The sequence below is a fragment of the Rhineura floridana genome, chromosome 16, assembly GCF_030035675.1.
Source record: "Rhineura floridana isolate rRhiFlo1 chromosome 16, rRhiFlo1.hap2, whole genome shotgun sequence".
Classification (NCBI taxonomy): domain Eukaryota; kingdom Metazoa; phylum Chordata; class Lepidosauria; order Squamata; family Rhineuridae; genus Rhineura; species Rhineura floridana.
In genome coordinates, this window is record NC_084495.1 from 29,827,589 (window position 1) to 29,845,455 (window position 17,867).

At 46.2% G+C, this 17,867-nt stretch overlaps 1 protein-coding gene across 2 annotated transcripts in view; it reads left to right on the top strand.

Moving 5' to 3' along the window:
- TBC1D8B (TBC1 domain family member 8B) overlaps nucleotides 1-17,867 on the top strand; it is a 48,096-nt gene that overhangs the window by 20,412 nt on the left and 9,817 nt on the right. For both annotated transcript variants that reach the window (XM_061598961.1, XM_061598962.1), the window contains exons 6-17: nucleotides 301-508; nucleotides 1,146-1,313; nucleotides 1,552-1,701; nucleotides 3,031-3,181; nucleotides 5,200-5,414; nucleotides 6,198-6,315; nucleotides 8,997-9,282; nucleotides 10,711-10,840; nucleotides 12,567-12,665; nucleotides 13,635-13,703; nucleotides 15,478-15,718; nucleotides 17,370-17,435. In XM_061598961.1, coding sequence (XP_061454945.1) covers nucleotides 301-508; nucleotides 1,146-1,313; nucleotides 1,552-1,701; nucleotides 3,031-3,181; nucleotides 5,200-5,414; nucleotides 6,198-6,315; nucleotides 8,997-9,282; nucleotides 10,711-10,840; nucleotides 12,567-12,665; nucleotides 13,635-13,703; nucleotides 15,478-15,718; nucleotides 17,370-17,435 — 1,901 coding nt within the window. The remainder of the gene's footprint in view (nucleotides 1-300; nucleotides 509-1,145; nucleotides 1,314-1,551; nucleotides 1,702-3,030; nucleotides 3,182-5,199; nucleotides 5,415-6,197; nucleotides 6,316-8,996; nucleotides 9,283-10,710; nucleotides 10,841-12,566; nucleotides 12,666-13,634; nucleotides 13,704-15,477; nucleotides 15,719-17,369; nucleotides 17,436-17,867) is intronic.

Consider the following 17,867-nt stretch of genomic DNA (forward strand, 5'->3'; position numbering starts at 1 on the left):
TCATTATCGTGTGGCAGAAGCCTGTTCACTTTTAAAGCAGAGCTGGATATAATATTCTGTTAAGGGGCTGTGGCTCAGGCAGAAAAATCCTTAAGTGGCCAGGACACCGACCAATTTTCAAGTGGTCTGTGGGGAAGCAAAAAAAATCGAGCCGCTGTTTTAAGTTAAGTAGCTTTTAAAAAATTAAGCAGTATATAAATCTTCCTGGATAAAAATAAAATAATAAAACATAACTGAAATGAACGTTGATCCTTCCAGAAGTCTATACTTAACCCCCTCTTTTTTTGTTTTGCTCCCTAGAGGGCTTGAAAGCCGAGCCCACAGTGAACAGTTTAACGCCTTCTTCAGGCTGCTGAAAGAGGAGTGTCTGCGGGAGGTGCACGAATGTTTCTTGTGGGTGCCTTTCAGTCACTACAATACTCTGGGGAAAATGTGCATTTCTGAGAATTACGTCTGCTTCGCCAGCCAGGACGGCTCCTTGTGCTGCGTAGTCATTCCTCTGAGAGAGGTAGGCCTGGCGGAAGTCGAGGGTAAACCACCCCATGGTGATCCTTCATAAGTCTGCCTTTCCTTCTGCAGTTAAAGGAACCACAGTCCAAGTGAACATTCAAGGCAACGGCTCGTTGCTGTGTCGATGTGATTCTTATCTTACTCTACTGGATTTAGCACAAGTTGTGATTTTTCTTTTCTTTTTGCTGGGATTTTAACGCCATGTGTAACCCTTTTGAAATAGTTGGGGAACCCAGGTGGGGATGCTCTAATTAGAGTTAGAATTGTGGGGATAGTTGTTACTTTTGGGCACCAGATGGATGGAGAAAGTCATCCCCAAACTGGCGCCCTCCATATGTTTTTGAACCGCAGTGCCCATCACCCTCCAACCAGCATGGCCAATGGTCAGGGACAATGGGAGACGTAGCCTGCGTGCACGCCATACATTTCAAGCGCATGACTTCCCCCAGAGAATCCTGGGAAATGTACTTCATGCTACAATTCCCAGAACCCCTTAACAAACTGCTATCAATGCTGAGGGTGAATCGGGCTTTTAAGGCCTTAACAACGTGACCCAGTTTAGGAGCGTACTGTGAGAACGTGCCTCCTAAAACCAAGCCCGATGACTCCAGTCTTTCTGCCTGTGGCTCCTGCAGGTTGTAGCCGTCGAGGCAACCGATCCTGTCAGCAAAGCAGTCAGCATTGCGACCAGAGGGAAAAGAGCCTTCCGTTTCTCTGAAGTGCGGGATTTTGAGCAGCTGGTAGCGAAGCTGAAGAACAAACACGATGCAACGACGAGCCTTCAGCATAGTGCGAGTGCCGAGGTAAAGACTCTGTTTGGCTAATTTCCCTCTGTTGCATAACTCCATGAGGGCTTTCATGGTTCAGGGATGCTTGTACGGCTGTTTTGGGCCCCTGGGCACATTTGCAAACTGGAGAAACTCTTGCCCTTGTCTGTTTATATGCCCAAATAGGGGATTTTTGCTTTGCAGAATGTAAAGGCCTAGCGGTTGCCCCTGATTTTTTTTTTTATGCAGCTCCTCTTGTAAATGCACGTTGCAGGTTGCTGTTGGCTCAAGTGCTGACCCTCTTTTGGACTGTTACGAGGGGCAACCGATGGCAAGCCACAAAGACAACAGCAAGATGGTTAGTACCGAAGCCCTCATGACGGTCTTTCACCCGCAGGACATGGAGAATCTGGACTCTAAAATGGTAAGAAAAAAAGCAGCTCTTTTCAGTGGAAGGATCCTTGATCCTTCTCGCCACCAATCCCCGTGACTTCCTCTTCGGTCACTCTGCACTTTACTGTGTTTTGGCACCCAGAGTTTTTGTCTCTCTTTAACCACTCGTTTTTTCAAATTGGCCCCACAACAAAATGTTGCAGTTGTGGAGTGCTCTTACTTGAGGATCCAGCCAGCCAACCTCTTTCAGGACACTCCATTCCATTCCCCCTCCCACCCATTTTTCCATCCTGTCGCCCACAAAGTCAGTCAGAATTATGCACTCACTGAGCATGCCCAGTTCTTAATGGGCTGTTATGGGAGAGAATGGGTTGCCCTATGGCAGTCCCTCCCCGAAAGACTGTAATTAAATTGGTTTTATTGTATTTTAATTGCCTTATTGTTAGCTGTTTGGGGGCCCCTTTAAAGGATTTCAAATAATAGATATGGAAAGTACCACTGAGATAATCTAGTCCAACCCCTTGCTTATGCTGGCAATCTCTTGCTACAACATGGCTTAAAACCTCTAATAAAAGAGTGTCTGCCACCTTCTTCAGTCTTGTTCCTCCATCTGACAGCTCATAGCCTCATGAAGGTCTCCCTAATGCTGACTCTAAAACTATTTCTTGTAATTTTATTTATTTAATTTATATCTCCGCACTCCTCAGTCCTTCCTGCTTGCACCTTCTCCCAAAATGGCAGTCGTCCCTAGAAGCCGATTGTCCTGAAAGGGGAGTGTGTTAGCTACTGAGATGAGTCTTCTCAGTGGCTGACTCGCCTCCTTTCACTCTGATTGGTTCCAATCAGCAGGAAAGGACAAGGAAGCACGATAGAAGATTTTTCTCAGTGGCTAATGCCCATCACCTCCAGCCAGCTTTCATGCTGATTGGCTGGTAGGACGTTGGAGACATAGGGGTCTAGCTGGGACCCTGCTCTGAAAAACGTAAGGAGTCTAAGACCCCCCGAGACCCCAGATGACTATGAGGGTCTGACCTCAGGCCATGAGTTAGGTGAGATTCAAACTGGGGAAGTCCTATTTCTGTGAACGGGAGCTCAGCCTCTTAGTGGTTTTGACAAGTGTTTTGATAATCCTCTCTGGAACCGCAAAGATAACTATTTAATCCATCCTGCATTTTTATATGCTACAGTTCTCAGTTTTCTCTTCTTCAGGCGGTACAGGCTGCCTCTGGTTTTCACGTCCCCCTCCCCCGCTGATTTGATTGATGTTGCCACCATATTTGGGGCTCGAGCAGACTTTGTATATGTGAGCAGACTTTATGAGACTATGCTTAGGAAGCTTCTTGATGCCTTGTTTTGATAGTTAAAAGAAAAAATGAAAGAGCAGTCCTGGAACATCCTTTTTGTAGAATGCGGTCGCGGCGTAAGTATGTTTCGGACAAGGAAGACGCGAGACCTGATTGTCAGAGGGATCCCCGAGGTGCTGAGAGGAGAACTCTGGCTCCTCTTTTCAGGTACGATCTGTTTTGTTTTCATGGCAATCTATTATTTTATTTTACATTTTTTATTTCATTTTACATTCATTAAATGTATGTAGCCACTTATCAATAGATATTTCCTAGGCAGCTTACAAACAAATCAATATATATATTTTTAAAAAATTCAGTATACAGGATTGCAGCCAAAGTTAGTTCTCCTCAGAGTAGACCCACTGAAATTAGCAGACGTGACTAACTCAGGCCCATTAATTATTTAACTAAGTTCCATGCAGGGTAGATCCATTGAAATCAGTGGACCTAAGTTAGTCATGTGTGTTAACTTCAGGGGGTCTACTCTGAGTAGGACTAGCATTGAATACCCATAATAATTAAAATCAACATTAAGCTGAAAAAGACAGCAGCACATTTCCTTGCAACAGAAACAGCCTAGTTGTAAAAGCCAATTGAAAAGTGGATGGTCTTCACGTGGCTCTGCAGCATCCACAGAAAAGGCACGTGGCAAGCCTCTTTGGGGAGCTGTTCCACAGCCAGGTTGCCAGTACTGAGAAGGTCATCTCCTCGGAGCTACCTCTTCCCCAATGGAAGACTTTTTCAGCATGGGGTAGCTGGGTAGCAATTCCCACCCAAGGAATCAGTCCCAGGCTATGGTCTGAAGGCACATGAGGCCAGCTCCCTGCTGAAGCTAAGCAGGGTCAGGTCTGGTCAGTGCCTGGATGAGAGACTGCCTGGGGACCACGTGTAAGCTGCTTTGGGTTTCTATCGTGCAAAGAAAGGCGGGGTAGAAATGTAATAAATAAATAAATTGATAGACGCAGGATATAAGCTGCATTTTGATTTAGGCTGTGCTCAAAGGTGGCTGAGACATCTGGTATAGCACAGTGGGGAGGAGAGCCTGGCTTGGGAGTCCAGAGTCTGTGAGTTCAAATCCCCACTCGTGTCTCCTGGGTGTCAAGGGCCAGCTAAAGATCACCCCCACAGCGAGTGGCTCAGGGGTTACGTGCCCTGCCACCTGTGCAGCCGTGGGCAAGCTGCATAGTCTCAAAGAGCCCGGTTGTCCCCCAGCTGGCAGTTGCGGACAAGGAAGGGGCTGGCTTGTGCAGCTGTGGCAAGCTGAGCAGGCCCCAGCCAGCTGGGGAGGACTAGCCTCAGAGGGAGGCAACGGTAACCCCCCTCTGAACACTGCTTACCATGAAAACCCTATTCATAGGGTCGCCATAAGTCGGGATCAACTTGAAGGCAGTCCGTTTCCATTTCATTTCAAAGGTGGATGGAGCCAACTCGGAATAGGAAGCATCGGAAGCTGCTCTGTACGGAGTCAGACTGTTGGTCCATCTAGCTCAGTACAGTCTGCACTGACTGGCAGCAGCTCTCCAGGGTTTCAGACCAAGGACATCCCCAGTTCTACTTGGAAATGCCAGGGATTTTGAGACCTTCTGCATGCAAAGCAGATGCTCTGTCGCTGAGCTGCAGCTGTGTCCTGAAGGGGACTAGGGCCAGCCATTTCAAGCAGGGGAGGCGGTTTGCCCATCAAGTCTCTGCCATGTCATAGTCCCACGCGAGCCCTGCATCGGGGACTTGTGGTCAAAGGGTTGGAAGATTCCTCTGGTCTTAATGCAACTTCTTCCTTGTGAAATGTTGCCGACTTTTCAAGAACATTGTGTCAGGAGCCATAGGTGACAAGCACTGGCCAAGGGCATTACTTTTGTTTCATGGAGACTGCCCGAAACAGCCTGTGCAATAGCCCTGCCTGTGCCAACCTGGTGCCAGCATGTGCTACCTGGAGCTCATGGGAGTTGCAATCCAGAACATCTAGAGGGTGCCAGGTTGACGGAGGCTGCTATAGCCTGTGCATGGAGTCTCATGTGTATAGACTGGCCCCAAGCTTATCAGAGGAGCTTATCAGTTGGGCCTGATTCAGGCATGCTTATCTGAAAGCACATTCAAGCGTGGGGCTCTTGTGTGCATTGCAAGGAAGTGGCAAATGTCCTCTTACCTGTTGCCCTATTAACAGTGTGCACTCAATATGTTGGCAGGCGCTGTGAACGACATGGCTACCAACCCTGGTTATTACACTGAGCTGGTGGAGAGATCCTTGGGGACGTGCACTCTGGCGACGGATGAAATCGAACGGGATCTGCGCCGCTCCCTGCCCGAACATCCGGCGTTCCAGAGCGACACGGGCATTTCTGCCCTGAGAAGGGTTCTTACTGCTTATGCCTACAGGAACCCCAAGATTGGATACTGTCAGGTGGGAAGCACCCATGCGCCCCAGCAATCCTTGTGTAGCCTGTAAACTGCCACATTTTGTTGTTGTTAGATTTGTTTTTGTTTATAGTACTTGTACAAGTGGCACCTTCAGTAAAAAGCTGCCGTGTGGATGCTCCTGTCCAGGATGCCAGCCAGCCAGCCATGACCTTTTCCAGACTGCTCCATTCCATTCCATCCTCCCCCCTACCAGTCAGCCTTCAGTGCCCACTGAGCATGCTCCAGTCCTTACTGGGCTGTTTGGGTTCGAATTAGTTTCCTCTCTGTCCCCGCCAAATACATATGTGTGTGTGTTTGCAAACATTGGGGTTCTTCCAAGCGTCTCGTGCACGGGTGGTGCTGTTTTGGCTATATAAGAACGTTATGTGTGAATAGATTGCTGAATCTTTAATACTGCAGACTTCCACATTGCCTCCAGTGTAGTGCTTGTCAATGGAATCACGCATTCACCTGTCAGTCATCAAGTGTAGAGGAATAAAATAATGCACATTTATTTATTTATTACATTTATAGCCCGCCGTTCTTTTCATGATAGAAACCCAAGGCGGCTTACATACTTATGGTTCCCAGGCAGTCTCCCATCCAGGCACTGACCAGACCTGAGCCTGCTTAGCTTCAGCAGGGTGCTGGCCTCATGTGCCTTCAGACCATAGCCTGCGACCTACACGCATGAACCAGGCCAAAATTAGTTCTTGATCTCCTCTTGGAAAAAAATGCCTTTTGTCACTCTCTTCTAATCCTGGTTGCTGTGCTTAATTGTTGATAGGCAATGAATATTCTGACATCGGTGCTGCTGCTTTATGCCAAAGAGGAGGAAGCTTTCTGGCTCTTGGTTGCTGTGTGTGAAAGGATGCTGCCTGATTATTTCAATCGCCGAATCATTGGTACGGCTTTACTTCGATAATTCCTTTTGCAAATGCAATGAATAGGCAAGAGCCTACCATGCGGCACGCAAAGACGGCAATGATTGATCCCCAAATTCACTGATGTGCAAGTTCCATTGATAAGACAGTCTTCCTTTTGGGACAAATGATGGTCGACTACATGCTAAAAATCACCCTTCCCCAACCAGGTGCTCTACGAAACTTGCTAGACTGCAACTCTCATCATCCCTGACTCTTGCCCATGCTGACTAGGGCTGATGGGAGTTGTAGTTCAAAATGTCTGGAGGACACCAGGTTGGGGAAGGTTGCCCAAGATGCTTATGCACCCTCTGTAGACGTGGCAGGGAAAGTTGCTGTGTATGTCTTGAACTGCAGATGAGCTGATATGACCAGCATGCGTGTGCCTGATGCCAAGAAGTAGTGATGGTCACCAACTGGGATGGCTTTAAAAGAGGATTAGGCAATTTCCTTTGAGGATAAAGCTGTCATAGAATCATAGAGTTGGTTGGGGGCCGCCATCAAGTCCAACCGCCTGCTCAGTGGAGGAATCCAACCAAGCATACCCCACGGGTGGCTGTCCAGCTGCCTCTTGAATGCCTCCAGTGTTGAAGAGCCCACCACCCCTATCAGTGGCTGCTAGGTACGATGGCTGTGGTCTGTCTCCACTGTCAGAGTCCTCAGTATTGCTTCGAATATCGGTTTGATGCAAAACCAGTCTACTCCTATGAATGCACAGGGTCGAGGGTCCTTGCTTTCTCCCTTTATCCGTATTTACCCAGAGTCCTCATACATTGGACGCTAATTCACTTAAGCGCACAGGTTTCCAACAGCAGCCGTCAAAAAGTAGGTGGATATAGTTAGAGACCCCACCCAAGGATTCTTGGGAGGTACGAGAAATTTTCTGTTTGGGAGTCAGACTTCAGACAGCAGGATTGTCTTATAACATATGCTACATATTCATATTTTGCACCCTAAATGTAAATGCACTGCCTTCAAGACGATTCCGACTTATGGCGACCCTATGAATAGGGTTTTCATGAGGCTGAGAGGCAGTGCCTGGCTCAAGGTCACCCAGTGAGTTTCATGGCTGTGTGGGGATTCGAACCCTGGTCTCCCAGGTTGTATCCAACACCTTAACCACTGTGCCACACTACTACTACTATCAAAATGCATTCTAAGTGGCCTTAGCCATCATAGCAGAAATAAAAATACAAATCGGCAAGAAAGAGGTTGATGTATATACTCATTTAAAATCTGAGTATAAGACCCTGAAGGTGTACAGCTTACTTAATTAGGTTACAATAGATGAAAGGACTGAGTCAAAGTCTCGTTACAAAGTACGTGGAAATACATCTCACCCGTTGGATGATATTGAAGGCATATCCCTCTTGCATTCTTCGACCCACTCTAGCCGAAGGTGGGTACTGAATGTTAAATGATTTGGCTCTTTCTATGCTTTCTTATCAAAGGAGAGAGTGTTATCAATGGTCTTATCAGCTGTGCTGCCTGGCCATGCCATCTCTCTGTGCCGTCTACCAGAGGTGGCAAGTATGATCAGCCAACCCTCCTCTTAACAACCAGTTAACTTAGCCAGGTGTGCCTCTTTGGTGCCTCTGACTGCTACAGCTCACTCAGATTCACCAAACAATGGCATGCTATCTGGTAGCTAGGTCAGATGCTGAGAAACATAATGAAGCGTTGGCTGCCTTCCCAGACGTAATATCGTCCAGCTTTTTGTTACTAAGCTGACTGTTACATGCAGGAGGAGGGGTAGAGAAACACTTTTCTAAAAAGAACTGTTTTAATCTTTTGCAACATACACATTAGGAAATAAGCAAACCACATAGCAATACCAGCAATAATAAGTACTTTTTCAACCTATATGGGCACAAGCCCATTCCAAGTTGCTGGGGAGTATGAATCGGGATAGTGCTGTACTCTCAGGTCCTGCTTGCAGTCTTCCCATTGGGGCATCTGGTTGGCCGCTGTGAGAACAGGATGCTGGACTAGATGGGCCGTTAGGCTGATCCAGCAACAGGACTCTCCTTATGTTCTTAGGATGTTGCCTTTGCCTGTTTACCTCCCTTCTTTTTTTCTCACAGGGCAGGTTGTTGGCCCTGTGGGGGGGGCGGGGGACAGGGCCGGCTGGAGCAGGCCCTGGTGTTGTCTTTACGACCCTGCTGTAGGTTTTTTTAAAAAATCGATCTTTTAATTAGGGTTTAATTAAAAGACAATTAATAAATTACATTAAAAGACTATGGGAGCCGGTGCAGTGGTTAGAGCAGTGTTTCAACCGGTGTGCCTCCAGATGTTGTTGGACCACAACTCCCATCAGCCTCAGCCAGCATTGCCAATGGTCAGGAAAGATGGGAGTTGTGGTCCAACAACATCTGGAGGCACACCGGTTGAGAAACACCGGGTTAGAGTGTTGGACTATGACCTCAGAGACCAGGGTTCAACTCCCCACTCAGACATGAAATGCATTGGGTGACCTGGGCCAGTCACTGCTTCTCTGCCTCACCTACCCCACAGGGTTGTTGTGAGGATAAAATGGTGAGGGGGAGGAACGGGTGCTCCAACGTGAGCTCCTTGGAGGAAAGGTGGGATATAAATGTAATAATAGTTAAATATAAATTAGCGCTTGAACACTTTCCCGGCCTATAATTCCTCCTTTCTTGCAGGTGCCTTGGTAGACCAAGCCGTGTTTGAGGAGCTGATCAGGAGCTATCTGCCCCAGCTGACGGAGCATATGACCGACATGACCTTCTTTTCCTCCGTCTCTCTCTCCTGGTTCCTCACTCTCTTCATCAGCGTGCTGCCCATTGAAAGCGCCGTCAACGTGGTCGACTGCTTCTTCTATGATGGGATCAAGGCCGTTTTGCAGCTGGGCCTGGCTGTGCTGGACTACAACATGGACAGGCTGCTGACCTGTAAAGATGACGCGGAAGCTGTGACCGTCCTCAGCAGGTACTAGGGCCTTTTTTAGGCTAAGGTGTTTGGCCTAACAGTGCATGTATACTCAGAATTAGGTACTATTTTGTTCAACTGACTGTTTGTATTAATTATTACATATATCCAGTGTAGTGTAGTGGTATAGTGTTGGACTGTGACCTGGTTTCAAATCCCCACTTGGTGAAGCTTGCTGAGTGGCCTTGGGCCAGTCACTGTTTCTCAGCCTAACCTACCTCACAGGGTGGTTGTGAGGATAAAATCAGGAGGGGAAGAAGCATGGTTGTACGCTACCTTGAGTTCCTTGGAGGAAATCTGGAATATAATTGTAAGAATAAATGAAAATAAAAAATAAATATCCCACCTTTCCTCAAAAGAGCTGAAGGTGGCATACATAGTTCTCCCTGCTCTCCATTTTATCCTCAAACAACCCTGTGACACAGGTTAGGCTGAGAGGCAGTGACTGGCCCAAGGTAACCCAGTGAGCTTCATGGCTGAGTGGGGATTTGAATCCTGGTCTTCCAGGTTTAGTCCAACTCTCTAACCATTGCACCACACTGGAATCCAGTGGAGCTCACTCCTAGTGGGTACAGTACAGGATTTTAGCTGAAATGCGATTGGAGTCATGTGGATATTTCTTTCCTTTTCGAAATGGGTCTCTAGGGGGAGCAGGAGGATACTTTTTAATTTTATTTTTCCCCAAAATTTTCAAGCTTTTTAAAATTTGTTTATGAGTTAAAAGCAGCACAATGAAGAGGGGAAAAAGCAATGTAAAATACATATAAAAATGAAGCACCAGCAGCAACAAGTTTGTGGGCACATTTAGACTTTTGAGAAAGAGCTGTGGGCACCACCCACAAAATATCTCATGCTTTAACACAAAATGGCTGCCACATCTAAAAGAGCAGCAAGAGGCTAGACCAACTGCAGCAGGAATCCCCCTCCCCCCTCATCAATGGAAAAAATGGCACCTACATCGGCAACTGCCACATTCCCTCATAGAGGGAAGCTCTTTGGACCTCTCCTTTGTTCAAAACAAAAGTGAGGGTAGGTGTACAGTCCTGGCATCCAATTAAACATGGAAAAGCAGGAACTGGGCAGGAAGAGCAAAAAAGAGTGAATTTTTGTGGGGACTTTTACTGAGAGCTTTCATAGGTACCATAGGAGACACTGGTGGGCACACTGGCACCCACGGGTGCTGTGTTGGTGACCCCACCTCAACAAAAACAAAAAAGTCAAAACGAAAAAACCTCCAAGTCACAGCAACAATAACATTAGTAGCCACCACTAATAAATACAATAGCAGTTTGGGGCAGAATTTGTATTTCTCATGTAAAATTGGGATTTTCTTCATGATTTGTTTTAAAGAACCAAAATGCCACTCAATTAATGCTCCAAGTTTTGTACATGTTCTCTCTCTCTCTCTCTCTCTCTCTTTAAATGAAGGTTTTTCGACAGCGTCACCAACAAAGACAGCCCTTTGCCTCCAGCCGTGCAACAGGCTTCCAGTGCCCATGAAGCCAAGAGCCCATACCCCAAAGTGGACATCACGGATTTGATTCGAGAGTCAAATGAGGTTCATACCGCCAGTTCCGTCCACTTGTTGCAGCGGTGGTGGTGGGCTGTCTATCTCTCTCCTATATCACTGCTCATTCAAGAGGCCCCCTTGGGGACCCTCTCATGGATAAATTTCCTTCTTTCGTTTATATAATAATAGAATTGGAAGGTACTCTAGAGATCATCTAGCCCCCCCCCATTGTGCAGTCTCTAGAACCGGGGTTCCCAAACTGTGATACACAGATCACCAGTGGTCCACGAGCTTCATTGAGGCAGGGTGTGGCGTGTCTGTGAAGAACACTTACAGTTGCAATTCTACAGAATTAAAAATGCAATATAATAAAATGCAACATATAAGAAATGAAAGAAGCTGTGAAAATGCAATTCGGAATCATGCAGCATCTAGCACTCTATGACAGAGTTGCTGCCGCAGGCAGAAAAAGAAACCCTACCACTTTCCAGGGCAGTCTGTACCACGGTCAAACATCTCTTTTTGATGTGGGATGGGCCATTGCTCAGTGGATAGGAGCATCTGCTTTGTGTGCGGAGGTTCCCCAGGTCAATCAGCATCTCCACGTAAGCCTGGGAGAGAGACCCTGCCTGAAAGCTTGGGGAGCCACTGCCAGTCAGTGTAGGCAATACTGAGATAGATGGACCCGTGGTCTGACTCTGTAAAAGGCTGCTCCCGATGGTCTTATCATTGGGAAGTCACTCCTGACGTTTAGCAGAAATCCCCTTTCCCTGCAGTTTCCAGCCAGCGATTCTGCTGCAGCCCCCAGAAACAACAGAGCAATCCTGTGCCCTCTTTTGCAGACAGCAATCGTGCCCACCCCCCTTTGTATTTTCATCTCCAGGCAAAACATTCCTGGCTCTTTCCTAGGGCTTGATCTCCAGGGCCCTCACCACCCTGCTTGCCCTCCTGTAGACACGCTGCAATTTATTAATGCCCCCCTTAAAATGTGGTACCCAGAACTGGGTGGGCATCACACTCCAGATGTCTCCTGACAAACACAGAAAGGCATCCTGTAATTTTGAATTTTATTTATTTATGACATTTCTCGATCCCACCTTTCCTCCAAGCAGCTCAAGGTGTCGGTTACGGTTCTCCCCCTCCCCATTTTATGCTCACAACAACCCTTTGAGGTAGGTTAGGCTGAGTGGCAGTGGCTGGCCCACGGTCACCCACTGAGCTCCGTGGCCAAGTCCTAGTCGGTCCTAGTCGAGCTCTCTAATCCAAAACAGTAAACCGGGGTTGGTCAGAGCAGGGGTTGGTGTTCCTAACCCTCTTAGAAACTGCCTGTACCTCCCTGGTGGGAACAGGTTGTCAGCCCCATTGTGAACCTCGCATCCTGCCGGTGGAGGCTGGTCCCCTTGGGCAAATGGGGCACTTCCGCACCAGCTTCAGTCTACCTCAGCCAACTCCCACCTGCCTGACTTTTTACTTGCGTCCAGTCCTTCCTTACATCTAGCTTGTCAGCTTCCTTCTCTTCCAGTCTCAGTGTCACCCTTGTACAACTCAGCAGGGAGGACGATGGGGCAAAACTAGAATGAATTGGCTCCTCCACTTCTCATTGGCTCTGACTCCACCTACTGTTGGGCTCCCTGCCATCCGCCCTGCCAGTCCCAATGGGCACCACCCACCGCTACTTCCTGCTGTTCAGGAAGCCAGAGGCTTAAAGCAGGTTACCCACTCTGGTTGGCTCTGCCTCTGGGAGCTGCCTAAAAGCTTCTGGTTCTCTTCCTAGAAATATGGCGAAATCCGGTTTGAGGAAGTGGAAAGCATGCGCCGCCGTAACAGGCTGTATGTCATCCAGACCCTGGAAGTCACTACGAAGCAAAATGTGGTGAGTCGTGTGTGAACAGGAACTTACACGCACACCAAGATACCTTGAGCTATGTGGCGCATGATCATCAGCTGTCTTTTTCATCATGTGATCGAACATCATAATTTGTCACAGGCCCGTAGCCAGTGGGGCTGAGCAGCAGCTCCCTCTAATTTTTTTTACAATAAATAAATAAATTTATTATAGAAAAAAAATCTCCCCCCCGCTTTAGGCTGGCTACAGGCCTGAATTGTCATTGTAGTAGTCGTCATTTTGTTTGCTAGAAATTATTACGAATAACTTACTAACAGTAACAATTTATAAGAGAGCAAGTGGATAGGTCCCTGCCTCAAAGAGCTTACACTATAAAATTCAGCCTATGGGAAGGAGAGGGCATAGAAGGGAAGCAATAGGTGGTTGTTTCAGCTGCAAATGCTTTAGTGACGAAATTAGTTCAGGCGGGGTTGGGGAACCTTTTTTGGCTCAAGGGCCACATTCCCTTCTGGGCAACCTTCCAGGGGCCACGTGGTAGTGGTGGGTGGGTCCAGAGGGAAATAATGGGTGGAGCAATGCAAGTGAATGTTGCCTTTCTACATTATTCTAGTTTCTGCGTGCATGCCCTTCTCCACGCTCCATCTGGGCAGGTCTCTGGGCCCGGGTTCCCCTTCCCCCTGCATTAAGGCCTGGGAACTTGGGGGGTTGTGCTCAGCAGAAATGCATCTCTTTTCACCCTAAGTTGGGTTTGCTCAGGCATTTCAGGCAATAACATTCAACTGCGGAAGGGACGTGGAAGAGGCGGATTAAAGCATTTTGACCATATAGTGGAATACAAGTGGTCTTGGTGGGTCGTGCTGCACTTGCAAACCTGGTGAAAACCGTCTCTTCTTTATGAGTTGAAAATTAGCAAACATTAAAGCCCAAAAAAAGGAAGTGGGGTGAAGGAGATGGCACCTCGTAACTTGGTTGCTTTTCTTCTGTCCTCTGTTATAGCTGCGTGTTATCTCCCAGGATGTGAAAATAAGTTCCAGCAACCTGGAGGAGCTCTATGAATTATTCAAGGTAACAAGTCGTTTGTACCGAAAGCTCTTTGTTTCCAGTTGAGTTATCATACCATCTCGTGCTTCCAACAGAATAGAGATTTGATTAAGTCTTACAAACCGTAGCTCGCTCCTCTGGATCTTCCGCGTAGCCCTGATGCTACTTTTGTTTAAAAAACAATAGTCTGAGAATCTGTATTTATGAATTAATTTATTTTACTGTATTTCCATCCCACTTTTCAGGCAGTTACTGTCTCCCAAAGGGGCTCATATCAGTGAGAGAGAGAAATGCAAGCCTTGCCAAGGCGTACAAGCTAAAAAGACGAGACACCAGGTGAAGGGAGTGGACAGAAGGGAGTTTAGTTCTTCAGGGCTTACAAAGGGGTGAGCTGTAAAAGGGAAACTTATTTCCAGCATAGGCCAGGCTGATCTTCCCTTACTGCTGTTCTTTGCTTGGGTGACTCTTGTTCTTTCCCCTTACTTCTGCAGCCCTAGGGCAACAGGAAAATTTATTTATTTTCCTTATTTTAAAAGCATTTTTGTAAACCACTTAATAGTATTTAAAAAATCTGTAAGCGGTGTACTATGTTTTTCTAAAAAACAGTATCATTTAAAAATGCACCCTGAAACCCAACAGAGCAGCAATATATAAAAGCAGCTAAAATTCAGGGAATTCAAACATGTTAAAGAGGGTCCAATCTTATGGGACAAGGAAAGCTTGGGCCAAAAAGTAAGTCTTTGCAAGATGTCTGAAGCAACTGATGGTTGCTTCTTCACAAACAGAAGAGAGAAGGGCAACCCATGATACAGGTGTAATAGTGGAAAATGACAGTTTTTGGGTCACCATCCCATAATATTTGGTAGGGTGCAGCACCATGAGTAGAACTTCCTCAGATGATCTAAGCGAGCTTACAGGTCTACAGAGAGAGATCAAGCAAGCAAAAAGCATTATCGGAGGTTAAGGACACATTTCAGCCAGACGAAAACGCTCGAAGGAGAGTGCAAAGCGGGGTCCATGTGGACCATGGCCTTAGGAAAGGGGGTGTGGCATATGGAGAGTTCCAAGGGATTTGAGAACACTCCTGGGGACCTCAGTTTGTCTCCATGCTCAGGCAGATTCCAATTAGAGGAAGGCACCCTTCGGTTCTCGTGGTTCCAGATGCTAAGGCTTTAGAGGTCACAACCAGCACTTTGATTTGGCCCTGGAAACAAACTGGGAGCCCGTATAGCTGTTTCCACAGTGGAGCAATATGCTCCCAATAACTTAGCCACCATGTTTGTAGGAAAGTGAAGTTTCTTGCCACTCCTCAAAGCCAGCCCTAAGGAGAGTGATTGCAGCAGTCTAGGCATGATGTGACTAAGACATGTGTTGCCATGGCCAGATCTGTTTTCTCCAGGAATGGGCACAGAGCACCTTGCCATGGCTTTCACTTCAGCATCCAGGGGCAAAACCAGGTCCAGGAGCACTCCTAAACTCTGACCAGTGGCAACTGGTGGCTCCATGTTGGTGGGGCAGTGGAATCTGCTCCGGGTTTTAGTCCAAACTTTCAAGAAGTTGTCCAAGGTGATTTCAGCTTGGACTAAAACCTGGAGCAGATTCCACTGTCACACTGGCATGGAGCCACCAGCCGCCACTGACTCCGACCTGTAATTTCTAGGGAAGTAGTAGCAGTTCCGTGCCAAGTTGTCAGCTTCTGCCCATTGAGAGAACTGCTGATATTATCTCTGAGCAGCAACATGGAAGCAACTTTTGACCTTCTCAGGAATTGTTCTTCGTGTATATGTGTGTTTTGCAGAAGGAGCATTTTCTGTCTTGTTACTGGAGCATGAACAGCCCAGCCCTGAAGCACCATGACCCCAGCCTACCCTACCTGGACCAGTACCGCATCGACTGCCAACAGTTCCGTCTCCTCTATCACCTCCTGAGCCCTTGGGCACACTGTGCAAACAGGGACTCTCTTGCGCTCTGGACGTTCCGGTTGCTGGATGAGAACTTAGATGGCCTTATCAACTTCAAAGAATTTGCCTCCGCTTTTGGTAGAGTATTTAATGCATCGCCGAGTTAGTCTTGGGCTGGATTGATTATTATTATTATTATTATTATTATTATTATTATTATTATTATTATTATTATTATTATTATTATTATTACATTTTATTTATACCCCGCCTTTCGGCCAAAGGCCCTCAAGGCGGCTTACAAGAAAAATAAACACAGGTATAAAAATACCATAATATATTTATTATTTTATTTATTTAATTACATTTCTAGACCGCCCTATAGCAGAAAGCTCTCAGGGCGGTGTACAACAAATAAAATCACAATTAAAATATGAGCAAGTGTGGAAAAAAAAATATATATAGTACAATTATAAAACATTAATAAAATTGCCATTGAGATTTATAAATTAAGATCATATTAAGTTTAGAATGTTAAATTAAAATATTTAAAAATTTACAAAATTTAAAAAATTTAAAAAGCCTGGGCGAAAAGGTAAGTTTTTACCTGGCGCCGAAAAGATAACAGAGAAGGCGCCAGGCGTATCTCGTCTGGGAGGGCATTCCATAGTTCGGGGGCCACCACCGAGAAGGCCCCAGATCTAGTTGTTGATCTCCGGGCCTCTTTATGGGTTGGGACCCGGAGAAGGGCCTTCGACGTCGAGCGTAGTGAACGGGTAGGTACATAGCGATATTATATTATATATAATATACAATATAAACAATACAATATACAAAAATTAAATTAATTCTCAAATGGAATTCCCATCCGTTGGGGAGTGGAGTGGCAAGTAGGGATAGAATGACCTCTCAATTTTGGTTCTCCCTGTTCCTCATTTTTCTGATCTTAAATTCAATTCTCCACATTTCTGCAGCAATTTGCAATTTTTTAGAAAAATCCTCATGAAAATTTTTCAGCATTTTAGTGCAAATTTCTCCTAATACATTTTTATATGCAGTTTTGACTAATGTACACATTTTTGCAAGTAGTTAAGACAATGCATATTTGTATGTTATTTTCACCAGCATACTCAGTTTGTGCACACTTTCCCCCTAATATATGCATTTTTGTAAACATTGCTCGGTTGAAGAACTGCAATCGCAAAATTTGGATAAGTGCATATTTCGAAGGATGTGTTCAGTTCTCCTGTTTTTTCTGAAAGTGTGAATTTGATTGATTGGGCTTTAAATGCAAACTGAATGCAATTTCTCTCCATCCTTGGTGGCGAAGCAATGGAAACTGCCTTTTCAGATCCGGTATGGACTTCTCAGGAACATATACTGAGTTAGACCCTTGGTCCCTCTAGCTCAGTATTGTCTACACTAACTGGCAGCAGCTCTGCAGGCAGGTGACATTGTTATGAGACCAGTATTCCCCTCACAGAGCTACAATTCCCAGAGTTCCCTGGGAAGAGAGATTGACCGTCAAACCGCTCTGCTAGAGAACAGGGATCTCCTTAACAACTCTTAGCACCCTTTACAAACTACAGTTCCCAGGATTCTTTGGGGGAAGCCATGATTGTTAAAGTGGCATCATAGTGCTTTAACTGTATAGTGCAGATGGGACTTGAGTTAGTTGCTTCCTTATGCCCAGGGCAGCTTGAGGTGGGGCAAGACCCTCAGATGCTTCTATACGTCCAAAGCTTCTTGAATAATCTTCCTCTCTTTTTTTCCTCTCTCTGTTTCTTAGACATCATGTATCATGGAAGTTTTACCCATAAGCTGAAACTGCTTTTCAAACTGCACATACCTCCTGGTGAGTCAGTTTGGGGTGTGTGGGTGGGTGGGTGTTGGTTTCCCTTCTGCCTCTATATTGCCTGCCTGCAAGATGCAGACTATGAAAGGATTCTTTTGCTTTTTCGATAGCACCTATGCTGCATTTATTTATTCACTGAATGTAATTTTATTACACTTATTACTTTCTTCCAGGAAGCTGAAGTTGGCATGCATGGTTCTTCCGCTCCCCATTTTATCCTCCCAGCAGTCCTGTTTTTAGTATTCTATCGCTGGTGGTTTGCCACCCTGGGCTCCTTCTGGGAGGAAGGGTGGGATATAAATTTAATAAATAAATAAAATAATAATAACCCTGTGAGGTAGGTTAGGCTGAGAGGCAGTGACTGGCCCAAGGTCACCCAGTGAGCTTCTTGGGGATTCGAACCCTGATCTCCCAGGTCCTAGTCCGACACTA